At 39.5% G+C, this 22,619-nt stretch overlaps 1 protein-coding gene across 3 annotated transcripts in view; it reads right to left on the bottom strand.

Moving 5' to 3' along the window:
• Window positions 1-617: 617 nt before the first annotated feature.
• The window catches only part of Mtap (methylthioadenosine phosphorylase), a 42,736-nt gene continuing 20,734 nt past the window's right edge, over window positions 618-22,619 (bottom strand). For 2 of the 3 annotated variants that reach the window (XM_070008019.1, XM_070008025.1), the window contains 4 exons: window positions 13,577-13,679; window positions 9,911-10,150; window positions 5,584-5,706; window positions 618-2,573 (listed from right to left, as the gene is read on the bottom strand). In XM_070008019.1, the coding sequence (XP_069864120.1) occupies window positions 2,535-2,573; window positions 5,584-5,706; window positions 9,911-10,150; window positions 13,577-13,679 (505 nt within the window). In that variant the 3' untranslated portion in view covers window positions 618-2,534. Of the gene's footprint in view, window positions 2,574-5,583; window positions 5,707-8,735; window positions 8,812-9,910; window positions 10,151-13,576; window positions 13,680-22,619 lie in introns of those variants that run through there. The other variant, XR_011368902.1, reaches the window with a different exon arrangement.

The raw sequence follows: 22,619 nt of genomic DNA, 5'->3' as shown, positions 1-22,619 counted from the left end.
TTTTTTGTTTTTTTAAATCATGCTGGCTTCTGGTGAGTCAGAATTTCAATGGGAGCTGGTAACACAGCACTTGCTATGAGGTGGGTGCATGCATGGATGCCCTGGGTTTGATCCGTACCACCCCCACTCTTATGTGAAAGAAATAAAGCATATTTGTGTGGTGAAATAATCCAATAAAGAGGAAAATTAGTATGAAAGGCACCATTGCCACAGTGATGATCTCAATTAGGTCAGAGGTTCGGGATCTGATGCACAAGAGTCAGAACTAGCTATGATAGCAGTTCTCAAAGTGTTATTCCTAGACTAGCAACATCATTACCTGGTACTTAGAAATACAAATGATCAGACCCTACCCAAGACTGAGAGTATGCTCTAGTCACTTGAGAAGCATGAGGTTGCTAGAAAAAAATTACTGGATGAAGACAAATTAAAGCAAATAAAGCTTTTTTTTGCCTTGACATTCTGAGACACCAATTAAAAAGGAGGGGAAATTAGGGGACTGCATTACAACAGTATATGGATTCTCCAAGAATCCCCAATAACCAGAGTTGAAACCACTGCAAGAGGGAGTTCTAAAAGTCATAATCACATGCATCTGGAATGATGGCTCAACATCATGCTTGAGAATAATTGGTTTATTTGTTTATAATTAGCAGCTTATTATCTTAAAGCCAATCTCATAAACATCAACACATTGATTTTACAGACTCTTTAAACAAAAGATCATGAATTCTGATCCTTAAATATTCTGTGACAGACCATGCTAAGAAGCTACCTCTGAGGGGGAAAAAAGATATTCTTATGCTGTAAATTTAAGAAAATAGGCATTTTTAGAAAATTAATGGTAAAAAATATTAAGGAAAAGCCTTTTATTAGAAAACACAAAACACCAACTCATGTAAAATAACTCATAAATGGAGTAGAAACAAGTATTAGTTTTAAAAACATCTGACATGCTTGACTTTCAACTACCTCAGTATTAAAACACATGGCTTTTCTCAGGACACAGTTGTAAACCCAAGTACTGATCTGACTGCAAAGTCACCAATGATCAAGTGAATTATGTAAATCCCTTAAGCAACACTACTGTTTAGATTGCTATTTGACTCTTGCTTCATTAACAAAAACTGTTTTTAAGAACTTAATTTTTCTAAGTCCATTTTAAATTATTTTTTTTCCTGTGCCAGTACTGGGTCTTAAACTTAGGATCTCGACACTGTGCCTTAGCTTTTTCACTCAAGGCTGGTACTCTAGCACTTGAGCCATAGTTCCCCTCCTGGCTTTTTGCTGGTTAACTGAGGATGAGTCTCATGGACTTTCCTGCCTGGGATGGCTTTCAACCACAATCCTTAGATCACCACCTCCTGAGTAGCCAGTGTTATAGGTCTGAGCCACTAGTGCCAAATTCCCATTTTAATTTTTACAACTTCATTACTTGATTATACTCACCATAGAAAAATATAATTAAAAATAAAAGAAAAAAATATCCAGTACATGGCCTCCAGATATAATGAAAGATTATATATTTTTTCCTTCAAGTCTTTTTATACATCAATACAGTATTTTTGTTGTTGTTGTTGTTGTTGTTGGTCATGAGGCTTGAACTCTGGGCGCTGTCCCTGAGCTCTTCAGGTCAAGACTAGCACTCTACCACTTGAGCCACAGCGCCACTTCCTGTTTTCTGAGTGGTTTATTGGAGATAAGAATCTCACGGACTTTCCTACTTGGGTGGCTTTGAACCATGATCCTCAGATTTCAGCCTCCTGAGTAGCTAGGATTACAGGCTGAGCCACTGGCGCCGGGCTTCAACACAGCATTTTAAAGATAAAAGTAGTACTGTAAAATTTGTTATTTTTAAAAAAAATTTCCTACTTTAGAACAATTTCCTTAGGACATTACTATGTGAAAATATGATCTTCAGTTGATTGTTTCACAGCATAATTATAACTAAACCTCAACTTACCTACAACTGTTGGATATTCAGATTATTTTGAGTATCTGCTATTATTAGAAGCAACACTATTTAACATCCTTCTTTATACAAAGTTCTTCGCATGTATCTGATAATTTTTAGAGAAGTTCCTAGAAATACCCAACAAAGTGCATAAGTACTGTCAAGCATCTGATGTATTTTGATAAACTGACCTCCAAGAAGACTGTACCAACTTACAATCATATCAAAACAAGCAGCCTGAGCCCTATTTTCTTTCTCATATTCTCTGGCAACAAAGAACACTGGATATTGTCCCCAATTTTTTGTTGCAAATTTAATGGGAAGGAGGTGAAATGGGATCTTTGGTTTTTCCCTAAAATGTAAAGTTTTCCCTGTTCATTGGTCATTTGCTTCTCTTCTGCATCCTGAACGAGTATCAGTCTTTTCAGTGGAGTCTGTAATACATTCAATGTCTTGTCTTTCTTACCACATTCTTCTTCTGATATAGGCAAGGGCATGTCTTTCCCCTGTTCTTCAAGTAAAACTCTCAATATGACTAGTAGCAGAAAGTCTTCTTTTCTGGGGGCAGTCATGCTTTCTTTTAATGTCTTGGTAATAAAACAGAAAACTGGGCCATGTTCTGAAAGGAAGAAAGCAGGCAGAGATGGTAAGTGCTGCAGGTGGGCATGCTAATTATCTGGATTGCTTGTTAGAACATATTTAAAACAACAAAACCCATTCAGATTTTGTTTTTGTTGATTAGAGTGAGGACTTTATTTTTAGGTGGGGACTCTCTTTAGATTGGCATGTGTGCCCTTTTCATATGTCCCATGGTGCTTTTTGGGAAATAAGGTATCCTAGGTTCATCTTCTGTCCTGCCAAGTGCAGGGACTGTTTATTTTTTGAGGAAGCCCCAGGTCATTTTAGTGAACAAGCACATTTAGAAGATCTGGGTTATGGCATGCTTTTCAGAGTGTCATTGCTCCTGGAAAGCCTCAATGGATGGCACTAAGAAATACATGAACACAGATCCACTAAACCAGAGATTCTATCACCTACTCTATCACCTAATCTGTATCTCTAGATTCTCCTTGACTTACAATGGGATTACAACTTGATAAACTCACCCAAAACTGAAAACATGCATCACATCCAACTTGCAAACATGCTGGCACACATGCACTACAGACTAGCAGTTCTCACCTTCCTAATCTCAGAATTTACTGGGGAGCTTCAGCTTGCTACCATTGTCCAGCCTGGCTCCAGAATATATTATCTTTTTATTAGACTGGGAGAACATGGACCCCACCAGCCTCAATAACCTTGTTTAGCCTGACATAATGGGTTTTGGATAAATTTTTCATGAAAGGAAAGGAAGAAATAAGAAGAGTGAACAAGACAACAAAACAACCTCTCTGGCCTGCCCATGATGGGAGACTGCTCTCTCCTGCAGGTCTCAGGAGACACTGCCTTCTGTAGACTCCAGGGGATCATATGGGTGAGTGGCTCTGCTTATGTTCAGCCTTCTTCCCTATCCCTCTGTGCCTCAGTCTCCCCACCTGAGAAATGAAGATGGATGCAGCATCTACCTCTCTCTTATCACTAAGGAGATACAATGTTCTAGACCCAGGTTGCATGGGCCTTGAAGCAGGCATTGCCTATCCAGGACCTTGTCCAGCCTTCTCCTATACTGTTCCAGGCCTCCTATTATCCCCTGCCCAGGCAATGTTGTATCTAACAAACTTTGAAATCTTTCCTCTCACCCTCTAGGGATTCTTTGGAAGTACATTTAAGTTTCCAAGGGGAGAACCCTGAGCATTTTTATTTTTCACACCACCTGAGCTATGACAATTTTAACAAGGTTGGGCTTGGCTGAGGGCAGACCATAGTCTCTGCCTCTTGCTGGAACACATCTGGGCTGAGTCAGACACCATCTGGTGCCTCACCCACCAATGTGCTGGTGGCTGGTCTAAACTATGCCTCAAAAGAGGCCTCCTGTCTTCAGATGTAAGTAGGGTGAGATCCCATCTCATTCCTAGAGTGGAGTTGCAGGCCTTCTTTTCCTTCCCAGCCTTCTCTTCATCAGAGGGTCTCAGGGCAGGAGGTCCTTGGTTGGCCTTTTCTGAGGTTGGTTTCTACCATTTCTGGCTGCAGAAAGGCTTGGGAGCCTACAACTCAAGGGGAATTGTGAATTAGGAGCTCAATTATTCCTGGCATCACTGGCTCCATGCTGCCTCCTCTATATACTAATAGTTGCAATTTATAGTCATCTTCATTTGTATCTGAAGACATTTCCTCCTAAAGGTCTGAAGGGTTTTACCACTGAGCCACCTTCCCAGCCTCCCTACTTCCTTTTTGTTTGCTGCTACCAGGGTCTGAACTAAGGCTTTTCATTCTCTTTATTTTATTTTTCCAATATCAAGTTATGACTTAATTTTTAGGCCTTGTGGTCTGTTTGGCTTTCTTGCTCATGAATGGCACTCTACCACTGGAAAACAAATCTTTCAGACTTTCTAGCCAGGCTGGCTTTGAACCATGATCCTCCAAGTCTCAGTCTCCTGAAAAGCTAGGATTACAAGCAAGAGCAGCTACTGATATCTGGCCTAAACTAACCATCTAAACCAAATTCACTAATTTATAGAATATATTTTTTGTCTCTTTTTCTTTCTTTTTAAAAAAAATTAAAATGGTACTAGGGTCTGAACTCAGGGCCTTGTGCTTGCTAGGCAAGTGGCTCTATCACCCCCCCCCCGCCCCGCTATCTGTTCTTTATAGGTTAAAAAAAAAAGGCTTCCTACGTCTGAACACTTATAACACATTTAAAGGTGAAGAGAGTATCATGTATTCATTGAAAGCCATTTTCATTAATACCATTTGCTTGCTATAGATATATACATGATTGAAACCAAGAGACGTGTTTTCTAGTAGTAAAGGGATTTTGGCCTTCCCAACTTTTCCAGTCTTAGACGCTGAGTCACTGATGTTGCAGCAATGTGCTGGAGTCTGCTTGTACCAGCTTGTGCGTGCTACTTCCTAACTTCTCATTGGCTCTGGGTTGGTAGTTTCAAACCAGCTTTGCTAGATAGAGCACTCACACTGTGTAAATCAGCGATTATTACAGACCACTCTTATCACACAAAACTTCTGGCTCCAGTTCCTGGGCTCCTAGATGGCATAGGTTGGGAGGGTTCCCATCAATCTTCCATATTTTGCCTCAGCTTCTGTCATAAAACCTAAGAGTATAGATATGCTCTAGGACATCTCAAGAAAGAGCCTCTTTAGATACCAGGATAAATACACAAACTCAAAAAATTTGAGGCAACTCTTACCTAACGTGGTTAATTAAGACATCCACATGACATCATGTGTTTTGAACTTAGGAATACACTATAGGACAATGTGAAGCATGTGTGACACTAGATAAGGAAACTCTCCTGACCTCAGTCTCCAAAGCTCTTATCAGCCAGAAAGTGATTGTACAGCTTCACAAGGGGCTGGTACAGTAGTAAAGGCATGAAACTCACTGAAGATAAATCCAAGTTTGCATAAAAAAACATGAAGAGATGGACCAAATGTGAAATTCAAGTAAGAGAAAAAAGGAGCTAAAGATCTACAGGAGAGTCTGCTTACAGATGTGGAAGGACACTTACCTTCAGGTTATGGAGAGTTTCTGACCATTCCATGGACCCTATCTGAGGTATGGTAGTAAGCAGTAAACTTTTAGCTTTATTGGCATTTTCCTTCAGGGTCTTTAAAACACGGTCCACTGAAACCTGGAAAAACAACATAGGATTTCATTAGAATTTAAAAGTCCATTGCTTTCTACAGAACATTTTTTCTGCATTCCAGCCTTGCTATGGTGTGCATGTTTGTGTCCCTCCCAAATACATCTGTTGAAACCTAATCCTCAGGAAAGAGTATTAGGACATTTGAGAGGTGATCAGGTGGTAAAGGAGAGGTTCCATGAATTGGGACAGAGGTTACAGAGTACTCCTGCACTCTTTAACCATGTGAGGTTCAGTGTGGAGACGTCTAGGAGGAAGTAAGTTTCCCTGTACATCGAATCATCTGGGACTCCTCAAACTCTAAAATTGTGAAGACTGACTTTTTTCTGTGTGTGTCTAGAAGTTTAGCCTAGGTATTTACCTGTGATAGTTACCTGCTGTGACAGCAGCCTGAATAGACAACACAAACCTAAGCCAAACCCGTTTAATACAAACTCAAGCCCTGGAGCCCAAACACTTCACTTATCACAATAGTTTCAGTTCTGGGGAGAAACCCATTGGTATTTCTGAAAAGCACTGAAAGCTCTCAACAGGGTATCTGAAAAATTACCTCAGATTAACACAGTTTTAAAATAAGGCTGTTCTCCCTGTCCACAGTAGAATATTTTCTAGTCTTAAAAGGGTTGCTGTATTGGATAACCAAACAGAAGGCGCGCGTGCGCGTGCGTGCGTGCGTGTGTGTGTGTGTGTGCGCGCGCACACATGCTTGCTGGTACTAGGGCTTACTTGGATGCTGTTCCTTAGCGTTTTTGCTCGATGAGGTGATCTACCACTTGAAACTCCAGCTCCACTTTTGGCTTTTTGGTGGCTAATTTGGAGGTAAGTGTCTCATGGACTTTCCTGCTCCAGCTGGCTCTGAACTATTATCTTCAGATCTCAGGTATCTGAATAACTAGGTCAACAGGCATGAGCCACTTGTGCTGGTCTAGCCTCCATTTTAAGTCTAAGTACTAATGAATTAATAGATTGGCTGTTAATGTCACAAACTAACAAAGAAAACTAAACTAACTAGTCAAACAAACAAAAACAACCCTACTTAAGCCAGCTGGTGGTGGCTTACACCTATAATCCTACTTAAGAGGTTGAGATTTGAGGATTGTGGTTTGAAGCCAGCCTAAGCAGGAAAGTCCATGAGACACTTACCTATATTCAATTAACCACCAAAACACAGGAAGTAGAGCTATGGTTCAAGTTGGTAGAATGCTAGCCTGGAGCAAAAATGCTCAGGGACAGAGTCTGGGTGCCAAAGTTCAAGCCCCAGGACTGACACATATACACACCCACACATGAACCCAGTCAATATGTGCTTCCAGACAGAATAACAAAGCACCAGTTACATTCGTGAGTTTGATCAAATCTCTACCAATTTACAGAAAACATGGAAAATAAAGAAGTCTGTTAAACTATTGTTAGATTTTAGTAATCAGCAAACTTAAACTATGAGAAACTCAACAGGACAAGGGCTTCCTTCCTCTCTTTCCCCCTCCATTTTGTTGAGAAAGCTCTCTTGTAGTACAAGTTGGCCTGAACCTCATAATATTCCTATCTCTGTCTCCCATGTGCTGGAATTTTAGGCATGTGTTATCATGCCCAGAACTATGATTTCTTTATAGAAATGTTACTAGAAAAAAACAACATAAATTACTGTTAAGATACAATGTGATTATGTTTGATACTTTCTGAAATGTATCTGGATTAAAATCATAGATGAAATGTGACTGGTCATAAACTGATAGAATAATTGATGTACTTAGAAAAAAGGTAAGAGCAGCATGAGTGAGGAAGTTTCCACTACTGTGTAACACAAAACAGTGGCCAGCTGGGGACTTGCCAAATACAAGATAAGGCCTGGCTTTAGCTGAGTCATAGAATGCAGGGACATGAAGTGGCCAAGAGCTTTACCTTACTCTTACTTTTTCTGTGAGCTTTTCCTGTGACTGATACAGCTACACTGATTCTGACTTCTCTTGCCTTTGTTTCTGCTCTTGGGCTCCACCCAAAATGCCCTTCCTACTGACCCTGTGACTCACAGGAAAAAATCTAACCCTCTATTCAAGGTCAACTCAAACTTCATAAATTATAATCTTTGCAAACTTTTCTGACAATACTCCCCCTTCCCAATTCCCTTGTGGTTACCATCTGACAACCACCCTCCTGTGAGCGAATGTTCTACATATACTAATGGATTTATTCTCCTAGTAATTCTGCAAGGTCAAAATTATAACTAAAGAAACCCTACCCCCAAGTTAGACAAGAAATGTAATCACTACCTTACTTATGTAACTGTAACCCTCTGAGTATCACCTCAACAATAAAATTAAAAAAAAAAAGAAACTCCATCCCTCAAACTCAAATCTGACTTTATGTTGCAGAAAGGCAACACGTCAAACACATCAAACACGTCAAACTACCCTAGTATTGGTAGTCATGGAGAAATTAGAATTAAGGGCAGGTTTAGGCAACTCTAGATGCTTCTTTGCCATGCCAGGTCACATATTTGTTTAAAGCCCAATGCCACATGACTGGCTGAGTTGATGTCATCTCTGTGTACGTCTCTCCTCTGTGGAATTAACCAAGTTTGTCTTCATGACAGAGTTTTACTTTAGACAGAGTTTACTTTCTCTGTTTTTGAATAAGTATCTCTGGGTGCTTTTCAACCTTCTGCAAGGGAGGCATATATGTTAAGACTGACAGAAAACTCCAAGCAAAAATCAATCCAGCCAAGCTGGAGCTTTTCTTTTTTTTTTTTTTCCCCCTAAAATTAATTAATTGGAAGCAGCTTCACAAAAGTCATGAGGCTGAATTGTCCCATGAGTTACAAAGTTGCCAAACCAAACATCATGGTATAATTTAAGTTAGGATTTTCACATATCTTACATAAAAAGGCATATTACTACTTAGCAACAGCATATCATAATGAGGAGTCAAAATAAAGAACTCACTAGGAAGAAAGAATCTAGTTTCACCTGTGTCCCCAAACACTGCACACATGAACAGATATGGCAAGAATACCTTGCCTTGTTCTCTGTGAAACCACCAGCACCAAGAATATAGTTAGGCAGCATCTACACTTCTTGCTTCAAAATTCATTCACTATAGTTTTGAAAAAAGAGGGAATATTAGATTAAGAAGAATTTTAAGAAGCATACCATAAATATACAACATGTGGATAGTAGGGGATCATAATTTGACCAAACTTTTTAAGATCAGAAGGAAAATGAGAATAATCTCAGCATTTGATTATATTAAGAAATTAATACTGTTTCAGTACAATAATGGTGTTGCGGTTATTTTTCTTTAAGTTGAAAGAAGACTTTTAATTTCAAAATGAGAATGGGGGTGAAGGGGTGGGGGAAGAAGTTATATAGGGGACTAACTAAAACACGAGATTAGCCATAGTTGGTAACTGTGCAGGTTGGGTTTCATAGATGTTTAAGGTTTTCTACAGTAAAAATGTTTGTTTTGAAAGCTTAACTTCAGCGTTCAGTATCTTCAAAGTCTAGCTAGATCTTGTTTCCCCTGCCTAATACCTCCTTACCCCCATAGCTAAATTAAATCCCTACCAGTCTGTAGGCCCTGCTGTAGCTAGCTCATCCTTCTCCCTCTCTCTGCTTCTCAATCACGTCCTTTCTCAACACACTTAAGCCAGGAAGGGTTCTGACTTCCAATCTTGGTCTAGTCATCTGGATAGTACTTCTTCATCTCACAACATTGTTTCTTCCTAACCTTTAGTTTTCTTATTTTGCTAATTTCTGCTTTCTTCCTAGGACTTATCTATTTACACAGCATCCAGCAGTGGTAGGTTTAATAGATGGATAGAGACAGAATCTTTTTCCCCCTGAAAGTAAATGTAATAAATGTAGCACTGCTCAAGGAAATTACAGTCAAAATACACCTTTATCCTTAAAGTAAGGCTAACTCTCAACATGATTCTTAATAGCCACATGTCTACAACGTAATTTTAACTGTCGATCCTTGGATGAGTTCCCCTGCTTTTGCCATAAGGATCTTTGTTCATAATTTCCAATGAGACCTCTACAAAATATCTGCTAATACCTAATACTTTTAAAACTTTGTAGAGAGAGAGAGACACTTTCTGGAAGTAATACAGAAGGAATAAAGATGCACCCTTAATGGCTCATTAAAACTTAGAAACCCACACCACACATGTTGAGAAGAAAATTCCACCTACTGCTTCTTCATGCTCCTTCCAGCAATCGTAATCTGTTGCCATGGCGATGCTTGCATAGCAAATCCCAGCCTCCTTAGCAAGAACCACCTCTGGAACTGTGGTCATATTGATGACATCTGCCCCCCAGGTGCGGAACATGAAGCTTTCTGCTCGAGAGCTAAAACGAGGCCCCTCGATTGTGACCATTGTCCCCTTTGAGTGGCATCGAAGTCCTAGCTTCTTAGCAGTCTCTATGAGGACCTAGATAAAGAAGAACAAACTGAAAACATACATTCAAGCTATGATTTTATTTCCCCCTGATGTTTAGCAAGTTAATTACTTAAAATATGCCCTCACTCTATCCTCATTTACACAGTTCTCCCAGCTCCCTGAACACATAGTTCATGGCTACCAGGGCAACACGGGGCTTTCTCTGTACTCATGTTCCCTTATGTGCTTTAATGCCATCTCTTTTGAACAACTTCAGGAAACTAATGTAGGCTATGAATCCAGACTTGATTCCTAGCTCTTGACCTCTGAGGCTCACCTAAGGTGCCTCTTGTATACCCCCTCCCCACCAGCCCCCAACAGCTGTGCTGAATTCTACTTCCTGAGCTCTTGAAAAATTAGCATTCACTTCTCTTTCATACAGAATCTGCAGCTTTTTAGAAAATCTTTGTTTTGGGGTAGAAAATGATTTCTCTTTTGCCTGTTGCAATTCCCAGAATCTATAGTGAAGTGAGAAGGGGGCTATACTGACTTTCTTCTGTCCAAGAAATTTACCTTGGGGCTTTCTTTTATTCTCTGAACAAGTATTTTAGAACTATTAAAACTTTCATTGTTTTGTCCCGAGTTTTCAAATTAATAGTTACCTCTATCTTCAAATTATCAGTTATTTTTCCTACTGTCTTAGCCTGAGCTTTAACATTCCCTTTGTGTGTGTGAGGTGGTGGTGGTGGTGGTGTTTGTTTTGGAGTACTGAAGTTTGAACTTAGGGCCTCCCATTTGCTAGGCAAGTGCTCTATCACCTAAGCCATATCTTCAGTCCTTTTGGCTTTATAGTTTATTTTCCAGATGGGGTCTCTGTTTTTGCCTGGATGGGACTAAGATCTTGGTCTTCCTATCTCTTCCTCCCACATAGCTGGGATTATAGATGCATATCACCATGCCCCCAGCTTTCAAAATTTTTAAATCAAATTAGTAACTATTAACCACTAAAACACCATTGAAAGTACTTAATGTCTTTATGCTTTATCTTTTTTGTCTGTAATAATATTGTATAATTCAGATATTACAAGGATTAAATAAGGCACACAGTAACACAAAATTGTGCTGGGAACATTGTAAACACTATTTAAATGCTAATGTAGTCCTTTAATGATGCTTGGTACTGAAAGCTCCTAAATCTTTTCCAAATAACAGGCAAAAGGCCGTGGGACATTACATATCTAAAATGGAATAACTCAAAGTCAAAAGATTTAGCAGTGGATAATGGAACCTATCAAAATATATGTACTTATCTTGCCTTCAAGTGTCTTCCAATCCACCTGTATATCCTGGCTAAGCTTCACAGTGGTTTCATATACCTACCTACCTACCTACATAGGTCCTCACCATTACCCTAAGAGCTAAGTACCCTGATTATAGGAAAGGAAAAAGGAGACTTACTGATATGGGTTGAAACATATGGGCTGACAATACCATCTTAAGGCAGCAGAAAAAAAAAAACTATTGGGTCCAATTTAAGTTCTGAAGTAAGATGATTTCATGTCTTTGTCTTACTGAAGCTATTAGAATTCTCATAGGGGGACTAGCAACATGAGGTTACCAAGTTAAATATACTTAATGTGTCAGAACTTGCAGATTATCTCCCGAGATGACTACAAGTGGTGCCATTTCCACAATAGTTAATACATTGATTCACTGTGACAATCTTTCCTCACGAGTAAATAAAAGATACACTGGTACTGAAAGCAAGCATTACCAAGTGGCAAAAATCAGCTACTTTTTATACTTTCTAAGATAGTTTAAAACCTCTTTCATAAGGAAGAAAAACAAAATAATGCCTTATTTTTGCCATTTTCTCAACTGCCCTCCCCAGCATTCACTCAGTTCTTGGTTTGACTAATACTAGCTGAATCAGTTTGATTTGAGGGGGGTTAAATTATATTGGAAACTAACACCACAGTGCCACATTGATATGCACTTTATGCAGGTCTGTGGTGCTTCCTTATTCCCAGCCAACTCCTAGTTCTCCAAGCCACTGGTTTCTTCTTGGCAACGAATCTCAGATTTCACGCTGACATGCATATCCTCTCTTAGCCTATTTTTCTAAGCTGCCTCTATATTCACATAGACAAGAATCTTATATCCTACTTCATCTTACTCTGAGCAGCAAATGTCTTTTGGTCAGTGCTATATTTGAGAGTAAGATTAGTAGTAGCATAAATGAAATTATCTAGAGACATATATTATATATACAATGATATGAAATTATCTATATTATATATACACATATAAACTTAATCTGCTATTTTTTAAGGTTAAAAAAGTGTACCTTTCATACAACTCATAAAGAATCAATATGCAACAGTATAACTGAAATACTTTCCTTCCACAAGTCCCATTTAAGAATCTGGATTTGTGTCTGAGATCAGAGTAAAGTTCAGATATCCTTGCTGTTCTCTACAGAAACTGGTTTCTCATAACTACCTAGGGCTGAACATAAAAAGCTAAAAGAAATCATTTACTTTTTACATGCAGGTGTTAAAACCACCTGAACAAGTGTTATATTCACTATTTGTGAATTTGAAAGACATATTTTACTAAGCAGTTCTGGCAACAGTTCGGTCTTTTGAGTTGTGCTTGACTTTCAAACCTAAGACTGTAAGAATAGCACATGTGGATCAGGCAATGACATAAGAGTTCCAACAGACATTTTTTACTTTCTGAGAACTACAACTTAGGTTCTTTACTTTGTATCATGACTAGCCTTGGTGTTGCTGCATTGTTTACTACAATGTTGGAGAAGAGGCAAGATAATGAGCAAATGAGCACACTCAAACTGGCAAAAAACCGAAACTGATCCATTGTTACATTATCCATAGTAATGTGATTCACCAACCATTGGGTGTTCTGTATTGACAGGCACAGGTCAAGACACTTGTAAAGTTTTACCTTTCATAGGACAAACCTGACCTTAAGTAATTTAATTTCATACTATATATTCATGACTAATATGTTACCCTATAAATATTTAATAGGTATTCTGACAAACTTGAAGTGTACTAAAAAAGAAAAGTAGGTCACAACTCTGAGTGCTTCAGATAACAATGACTGAGTAGCAGCATTATTAACAAAGGGAAAACACTCTTTATAAAATCTTTTTTTTTTATTGTGAAAATACTGTACAGAGGGCTTACAATTACATGGGCAAGATAATGAGTACATTTCTTATCAAGCATTGTAGCCTCCTCCTTTGTTTACCCTTCCCATCCCCCCCCACTCCCTCAATCCTCCACCCTCCCAAAGTTGTAAAGTTTCTTTTTGACATAACGAAAAATCTTGTATTAATAAGCACACTTGAGGAGAAAAAGGGCCCACCTGCTCAACCAACTGATATAACTGCAGAGGACACCTCAAGCTCTTATGCTCTATTTTGATACATCTTCAAGAAAGACTACAAACCTCTCTTGTTTTGGGGCAAAATGGCTCAGCCATTGGAATATGACACACTCCTCTTGCACAGGAATGACTCCCATCATAGAAGGTCTGAGGCCTTATCAAGGTCCTACAAAAAAAAAAGAATAAAGCAAAAGTTTCTTTTTCTTTTCTAAGCCACCTGGTCCATCCTCTGAAGGTCAACCCTTTAGTTTTCAGTCCAGAATCTACAGCTGCAGATAAGATGATGACAGGCTCAGGACGGTATGTGGCTCTTTGATATGTTCCTTAACAGAATATTAAAGTGTGACCATATGTGATGGAAGGTACAACTGAACCATGGGTTCAAGGTGAGCAGGTAAACGCTTAAGTCAGTCAGAAATGTCTCACTCTCTCAAATGCACAGGACTACAGAATGAACCAGATATACCTATTGCCCAGATTCATGAATTCCCCAAAATTTGTCAAATTTGCTTCATTTGTCCACTTTTTCATGGGTACAAATCCCAGGCTTTGATGCAGACCTTGTGCAAGTCTCATCAACGTCCCAAAAAACTCTTTAAACAATGGCTTTATTAGAATCATGTTCCAAACCAATGTCTGTACATCACATTTCACAGTCAAGTCTCCAAATTAAGAGTAAATCCAGTTTCCAACCCCAAATATAATTTTCAGGCTAATGGCCCTGAAGAAGCTGTTATCTTACCCCCCACATGAGGTCTCTTTCCTGCTTTATTTAGCTTTTTCCTCTACCACTAATTTCTCAAGAGTCTTAGAGTTCATGTTTTTTGGTAAATCAGCTTTGAATCCTAAAAAGAGTGGCTAAACATGCTCAGAGAGACAAAGGGTGCAGCTTTTCTCTTATATGCGGAAGCTAGACCTAAAACACACTGGGATGTGATAAAATTATACAGGACTCTAGGCATTCACACACAGTGAGACCGAAGGATACTCTTAGGAGAGGAACACAAAGGCGCAATCTATTTGCATCTGATCATATAAAGATTTATCAAAATAAACTCCAGGAAATGGAACAAGCAGTTTTTTTCCCCTTTGTTGCTGTTTTTGTTTTCTGTCCCGTTTGTTCATTTATTTGTATTTGGGAGGATAAGTGGGGGCATAGAAATGGAGGGACAAAGGGTGAACAAATGCAGAAGTGGTCATCACTAGACACTATGTTGAAAATGAACTAGAGAGCGAAGGAATGGGTGACATTGTTCAAAAAGAAATGTACTTATTACCTGCCTTACATAACTGCAACTCCTCTATACATCACCTTTATAAAAACAATAAAAAATTAAAATTTAAAAAGAGTAGCTAAAATTAATCCAATGCCAAATCATTCAAAAATTACTTGCCATAAGTTTATTTTTTTATTGTGAAAATACTGTACAGAGGGGTTACAATTACATGAACAAGGTAATGAGTACATTTCTTATCAAGCATTGTTGCCTCCTCCCTTTGTTTCCCCTTCCCATCTCCCACCCCCCCACCAAAGTTGTAAATTTGGTTTCTCGACATAAAGTCTTGTACATCTCATTGTTGCAATGAGTCCTCCTGTATCCCTATTTAAACAATTTATTTTATCTCCAAATGGCAGTAACAAGAAGGTTACAATTTAACATGTCCATGTTACTCCTTGATCAGTTACCCTTTCCATCACTCTCCTTTTCTCTTGTTTTCATGAGAAAACTTTTTTTTGGTGTTGGTCTTGGGGCTTGAACTCAGGACCTGGGTGCTGTCCCCTGAGTTTCTTTGTGCTCAAGGCTAGTGCTCTGCCACTTGAGCACAGCTCCACTTCTGACTTTTCCTGAGTAATTTATTGGAGATAAAAGTCTCATGGACTTTTCTGCCCAGACTGGCATAATCCTCAGATCTCAGCCTCTTGAGTAGCTAGGATGATAGGCATGAACCACTGTTACCTGGCTATAAGAAACCTTTTTTTTTTTTTTTTAAACTTATACTCATTAATAAAAACCCAAAAAAAATTGAACTGATGAGTAACTCAGAAAAGATAGTCAATTTTTTCTAAAAAGGGAGGTAGAGAGAGGGGTGGGAAGGTTTTATGTGTCTATGGGAAAGGGTAAATTAATCCCCAAACAATTCCACTGGGGAATGAATGACAGGTTAACTGACTGTTCCAGCCTACATCAACAGAAGCTTTTCTGTTTGAAAGATTAATCAAGAAAATGATGCCACACCCTCACCTCCAGCTGGGTTTGTCTTCAAGGAGACAAGTATCTGAAACATTCCCACTTAAAATTTTGATTATAAAAGCAGGCAAGAAGGATATCCACTGGTTTTACACCAGCATACACCCTATTTTATCTCTCTGCCTGACTTGCCCTCCCTGTTTCTCGCTATCCTATCACCCTCTTATTCTGCCCTTGCTTTTAGTCTTAAGGTATAATACATATTATATTTTACTGTGTTCTATTCATATGCTACTTGCTAACTAAATTCCCTCTTTCAAGACAGTTTATATATTTCTCTTTAACAAAGGTCCCTGAATTCCTAAATATACTGCTTATATCAAATAGTGAAGCCTGTTCAATTTTCCAATATTAAAAAAATAATGCTTGTCTATTCATTTATAAAGTCACCAGGATTAAATCCACCAGCAGATCTGAAGTAAGGTCTTGGCTAGAGACAACAAGCAGTCAGCTAAAGCTGAGGTCTCAGAACATTCAACTCTGTAAGGGACCCCAGGGAAATAAGGACATTAAATCCTATGTTTCACTATCGTGTCACAACATCAGAAATGCAGCTATAGGTAAGAAATGCTTCTTTATAGCCTACCTACCTATTTGTGGTGTTCTGCACTATTAACCTAAGGGTCACTTAAGTACAATGAAACATTAAATGACTGAAACAGAAATCTCTACGAAAAGCAGCTTAAGCTGCATAGCATCTATAATACAGAATACAATTCTGAGCAAGAACAATGGGATTTACCATCACAGCTAGAGTGGATGACATCTCCCAAGTAAATTTGACAATGAAATATATATAATTCTAAGAACATGTGACCTACCTCTGAAGGTCTTCATTAAAGAAATCAGATGTTTCACAATTCAGATAAGAGCCTGGAATAAATCTGCCATGCACATACCCAGAATAAGAATTATTACCTGACTAAGCTACAAATTCACATCCAATTTCCAGCCAAAATAGCTCTTATATAGTGACAACTGTAGTTCAACCATATGCCAACCAGTGATAGTTCTGCCCCTGGATTTGAATTTCATCACTGAATGTGTGTCCTGAGCTACTTCAACAACCCAAGTTCTTTTAAGCCATGAGAAACATCTTCACTGATACAATCTTGAAACCTTGTGTGCCCTTCAGATTTCTATATTGAAATCCTAACCCATAATATGATGGTATTAGGAGGATATACCTAAGTCATAGGACAGTCCTCATGATGGTTATGTCAGCAAGCCAGCTATTACCTTCTTGCTATGTGAGGATGGTACTCAGAAACCAACCTTCAAACAACAGATCTCTGGCATTTTTTTCTTGTATCTCTTAGCCTTTAGAAGGTGTTTAGCAGCTATATCAGTCTATGGTATTCTATTTCTGTAGTAGCCTAAACAGGCTGGTGTAAGAATGCAAAGAAAGGGCTGGGAAGGAGGCTCAGTGGTAGAGTGCTTGCTTTGCATGCATGAGGCCCTGAGTTTGATTCCTCGGCACCACATGAGCAGAAAAAGGTGGAAGTAGCACTATGGCTCAAATGGTAGGGCACTAGGCACTAGCCTTGAGCTGAAGAGCTGAGGGACAGCGCCTAAGTCCAGAGTTCAGGCCCCATAACCAACCAACCAACAAACAAACAAAAAAAGAAATGAAAGGAAGAATGCAAATATTTCCAGTGGCTGTTATCTCAATAGACTATAATACAGTGCCACCTTCATTTTACATATGAAATAATGTTCCCATGTCCATATGCTAATCCTCAGAACCTATGATTAGGGTAACAGGTTTAATTAAGACTACCATGAAGCTGACCAGAAAATAGAAAGATTATTCTGGATTAACTATGTGATAGCAATGTCAGCATAAGAATTCTTTCACAGGTAAGTGGGAAGCAAGAGCCAGAAGAGTGGTAGAAGAATTCTGCCCATCATTAATGGCTTTGAAGATGGATGGAGGCCATAAGCAAGAAAGGCAGAGCAGAAAGGGCGAGGTAATGGATTTCACCATAAGATCCAGAAAATAATGAGCCCTTGTCACCTTTGTTGGCTTTTTAGACCATGAGATCCATGTTATACTCCCAACTTGCAGAATCAGAAGATAATAAATTTGTGCTGTTTAAGCTACCAAGCTTGTGATCCTTTGTTTTTTTTTTTTTTATTGTGAAAATACTGTACAGAGGGGTTACAATTACATGGGCAAGATAGTGAGTACATTTCTTATCAAGCACTGTAGCCTCCTCTTTTGTTTCCCCTTGCCATCCTTCCCCCCCACCCTGTGATCCTTTGTTATAGTAGCAATAGGAAGCAGAAATATACATTTCTGTGACTTTAAGAATGACCCACATATGGCTTCTATAGTAGTAATGAACTGTTCCTCAAAGTCTGCCTATGCTGGCTTCAACACCCTTTTAGCAAAGCAAAAATTTTCACTTCCCCATTGGCTTGGAATCTCATTGTAAAACACTTATTTCCATCAGGGTTCCACTGGTCAGTTTTGTACGTTTCTCCTCCAACCCAGGAGTATGAATCTTGATGGGTTTTAAGTCATGGATACCCCCCAAATTACTGTCAAAGGGATATGTACTTTAAAAAAATGCACACATTAAAAAAAAACAAAAAACAAACCTGTTGATTTTCAAGAGCGAAGAAACCAAATAAATTGTATACTGTCAAGAGAAATGAGTTCAAAATAGTCAAGGGGAAAACACTATACATTTTCAACCCATAGAGCATTTACAGGTAGGCTGTTTGTTCAATCAAGACCCTTGAATGAGCACAAGGGCAGCTACTTGTTAGTATTTGTTCTTGAGGGAAACAGAGTTGCAACAAGGAAATTACCTGTGCCCCGGCAAACATAAGCATAACCACATACCTCCTAGGTGGTTTCCAAACATGACCCATGTCTACAACAAGCCCCAGCACGCAGATATGAGTCAATTAATTCATTGGCAATTAAAATGTTACAAGTGAAGACTGTTTGGGAAAAATAATTCTACCAGCATCATTAAAAAGATATCCAATAGTCAAACAATAATATGTATGGACAGAGAGGGAATGCTGAGATGAACAATAATGGATTAAGAAGCTGAGTAGGCCTGTCCTTTTAATCAGAGGAAACTGAAAAGCTACAAATTTGGAATAATATCATGACAATCTTCCCATTGCTTTAATTTTAAGAGTCCAGTTGGTTATAGTGCCAAAAGAAAGAAAAAAATTGATGCTTATATCCTGATGAGACTGTTCAAGAAATAGATTGTATACCTTCTTATTTTTGATTGTATTTTATGAAGTCTTGCTAAATGGTATGCTGTGTAATAGTACATGAATAAAAATCCTGCCATGTGTAATAGTATACGCTTATCTCTGCTAATTGGAGGTAGGCATAGAAAGATCATGGTTCTAGAACAGCTTGCAAATAGCTGGCAAGGAAGTCTATCTGAAAACAAACCAATAAAAATAAAAGCACAAAGGCTGAGGGTATGGCTCAAGCATAAGCCTGACATACACGATGATAAGACAGTTTACATACCCATAAAAGAAGATAAACTACAGTATGTAGGCAGTGCTTCCTTGTTAGCAGTTAAGGCCTATTATTCTTATCCAGCAGTTTCATAATCATCCTGGTCACTGTCCTAGTTCATCTGTGAGGCTTCCTCAGGTCCAATGAGATCAATGTTTTAGGCTACTCCCTGGGGAACCATTGTACATACATCCTGGTATACCTACCTAGAACATGCACCATATGGTGTTTTTATTCTTAGGATCATAGTAGCCTAGAATGAAGGCTGTGTGGAAAACCATAAACATTTTACCTTTTTTTTTTTTTTTTGGTACTGGTACCAGGGCTTCAACCCAGGGTTAGACTTCCAAGCGCTGGGATTTCAGCCATCATGCTTAGCTCATGAGTTTTGATTTCTAATCGTCACACCCTACCAATGCCCAAGAGAGCTCGAAGAGATACATGGCATCTGAGTACACCCCACTTGGGGGCCAGTACTTTATGTAAATGACATCATGGGGGAAACCCAAAGCAGGGCTGTCTCTGGGCAGGGAAAATTAACGGATATAGACCCATCCTTTAGCACTGTGTGTTTACAGTGGGACTTTCCTGATGAGTCAGAATGATCGCAAAAGCACACCCAGGGCTCTCCCAATACTTTTTGCAAGAAGAAAGCAAAGCAAAACAAAACAAACAAAAAACAGGCTTTAAAAGGAGGACACCAGACCTTAGGAATCAATCCAGCTCCTTCATTTAGCAGATGAAGACAAGTAAGTGACAAAGGAATTTGGGAGATGAGCCAGAAAGGAATTTGAAGGTCTCAAGTCTACTGCATTCTTCAAGCAAAACTTAGACCCTGCAGGCCAAACAGTACAACATGCTGGCCACACTTTACAGAAATCACTTTGCAGTTGGAATCTTCATTTTTGATCATATTATTCCCATTGTAAAACAAATAAACCAATGAACAAACACAAACAAATACAAAAATCTATATGTAAAACATTAACGATAAAAGTCTACTATTGAAAAGTCAGAAATTTAGGCTAGCCGTGATGGCAAATACTTGTAATCACAGCTACTAACAGGAAGCAGAAACTGGAGAATAATGAGTTCAAGGCCAGTCTGAGGAATTAAGAGAACACTCTCTCTCTCTCTCTCTCTCTCTCTCTCTCTCTCTCTCGCTCATACACCACGATTAAAAAAGGGGTGGAGGCACAGCTCAAGTGGTCACTTGACTAGCTTGGGGAAAGTGAAAAAATAAAAAACCTTCCACCCAGCACCAAAGGCTCATGCCTGCAATCCTAGCTAGTCAGGGGGCTGAGATCTGAGGATCACAGTTCAAAACCAGCCCAGGCAGGAAAGTCTGTCAGACTCTTTTCTCTCCAATTACCAACCAGAAAACTGGAAGTGGCGTTGTGGCTCAAGTGGCAGAATGCTAGCCTTGAGCCGAAGACTCAGGGCCAGCACCTAGGCCCAGAGTTCAAGTCCATGACTGACAAAACAACACAACAACAACAACAACAACAACACCTTCCTCTTTACTAGTTTTGTTTGCAAATTTGACCCTGATGTTTTTCAGAGTGACAAAGCAGATCCTACTAATCTGATTATGTGTGTGACAGTACTATGGCTTAAACTAGGGTCGTGTGCTTTTGCTCAGCTTCTTTGCTCATGGCTGGTGCTCTACCCATTTAAGCCACTAAGTCACTTAAGCTGGTTAAATGGGAGATGGGAGTCTTACAGAGTTTCTTCTGTCCAGCCTGGCTTCAAACCTTAATCCTCTAAATTTCAGTCTCTCAATATCTAGGATTATAGGCATGAACCATTCATTTTTTTAAGCTTAATATGATGTGGATACTTTTACAAATACACATATCTAGTTCTTCCTTTCATACGTCAATACTGCAAGGCTAAAAACTCAGTAAAGGGAATAGCCACATTCCTCATCCTCTCCTGATCCCATCAGAAAATTCCAGCCCAACTCCCGATAGCCCACAAGGCCCCAGCCAGGAGCAGCAAAATATCCCGTAGCCTAAGAAACTGTTCTAACAGCCTTGTCCACAGTAAAATCCCTAGCTTAGAAACTAGAACATTGCCTTGGTCTAGAGCCCTCTAAACTGCCAAACTCATAAAGTAACTGAAAAAAGGCCCAGATCACTCCCTTTCAACTGACTGTATGCAGATGAGATGGCTACAAGTTTCTACAAACTCTCCCCTGAATAATCAGCCCATTCAAGATGACATAGTTCTTCCCCCAAATCCTAGGTCTCTGCATTTATCTACCTTTTTTTTCCCTGGCCCAAGTGATATCAACCAGAAGACTTGGGATTTCTGTTTTTTGTTTTTTTGGTTTTGTTTTTGGTCCGGTCGTAGGCCTGAACTCTGGGCCTGGGCGCTGTCCCTCAGCTCTTCAGCTAGCACTCTACCACTTGAGCCACAGCACCACTTCCAGCTTTTTTTTTCTGCTTATGTGGTGCTGAGGAATCGAACCCAGGGCCTCATGCATGCAAGGCAAGCACTCTACCACTGAGCCACCTTCCCAGCCCGAGACTTGGGATTTCTATGTCCACCCTCCTGAATGTTTTCTTAGGTTGGAAAGTGGTGTTTTGCTGCCTCTGGGATGGGAGTTTCTTCCCACTGGACACACATGAAAAATCATTTGAGAATTTAAGTGGTTCATCACCATCATATTCTTGTTTGAATTCTTCATCTTCTAAGGCTAATGGGTACAACAGTGGCAAAATTTGCTGGGAGATTTATCTTCTCTCTCAAGAGTAAGACCCTTTAGGAATCTAACGGGTTCCCTGGCAGCTACAGATGGAATGGAAAGAAATGAAGGGACACCATTTAGCTTCATGATCTCTGTGTAAGTTTCTGGCCTACTCCTGACTTGTTCTGGGCATGTCTCACTCTTATAAAGGTCAAATCCTTTTCTAGGTGGTCCTGGATCTTTTAGATATCGTTAGGATTCAGGGATTCAGAAGAGGAAATCCAAGAATTTCAGGGTCCACTCAGAGTCCCAAAGTCATGAGGAAGACACCATTACTGTGATAAACTTTATACCATCTCCCTCCAAGGTGCTTCTGGGCCTTGACTTCCTACAGATTTTGGATCCCATCCATCATGGTAAATTCTTTCTTTCTTTCTTTTTTTTAGCGTCCGGTCGTGGGGCCTGAACTCTGGGTCTGGGCGCTGTCCCTCAGCTCTTCAGCTCAAGACTAGCGCTCTACCACTTGAACCACAGCGCCACTTCTGGCTTTTTTCTTTTTGGTTATGTGGTGCTAAGGACTCCAACCCAGGGCCTCAGGCATGCAAGGCAAGCGCTCTACCACTGAGCCACCTTCCCAGCCCCTCATCATGGTAAATTCTGATGGCT

The sequence above is a fragment of the Dipodomys merriami genome, unplaced genomic scaffold (genome assembly GCF_024711535.1).
Source record: "Dipodomys merriami isolate MVZ:Mamm:240054 unplaced genomic scaffold, mDipMer1.0.p SCAF_11, whole genome shotgun sequence".
Lineage (NCBI taxonomy): Eukaryota > Metazoa > Chordata > Mammalia > Rodentia > Heteromyidae > Dipodomys > Dipodomys merriami.
The sequence above is the reverse complement of the archived record's forward strand: the minus strand, read 5'-3'. Positions and strand labels throughout refer to the sequence as shown.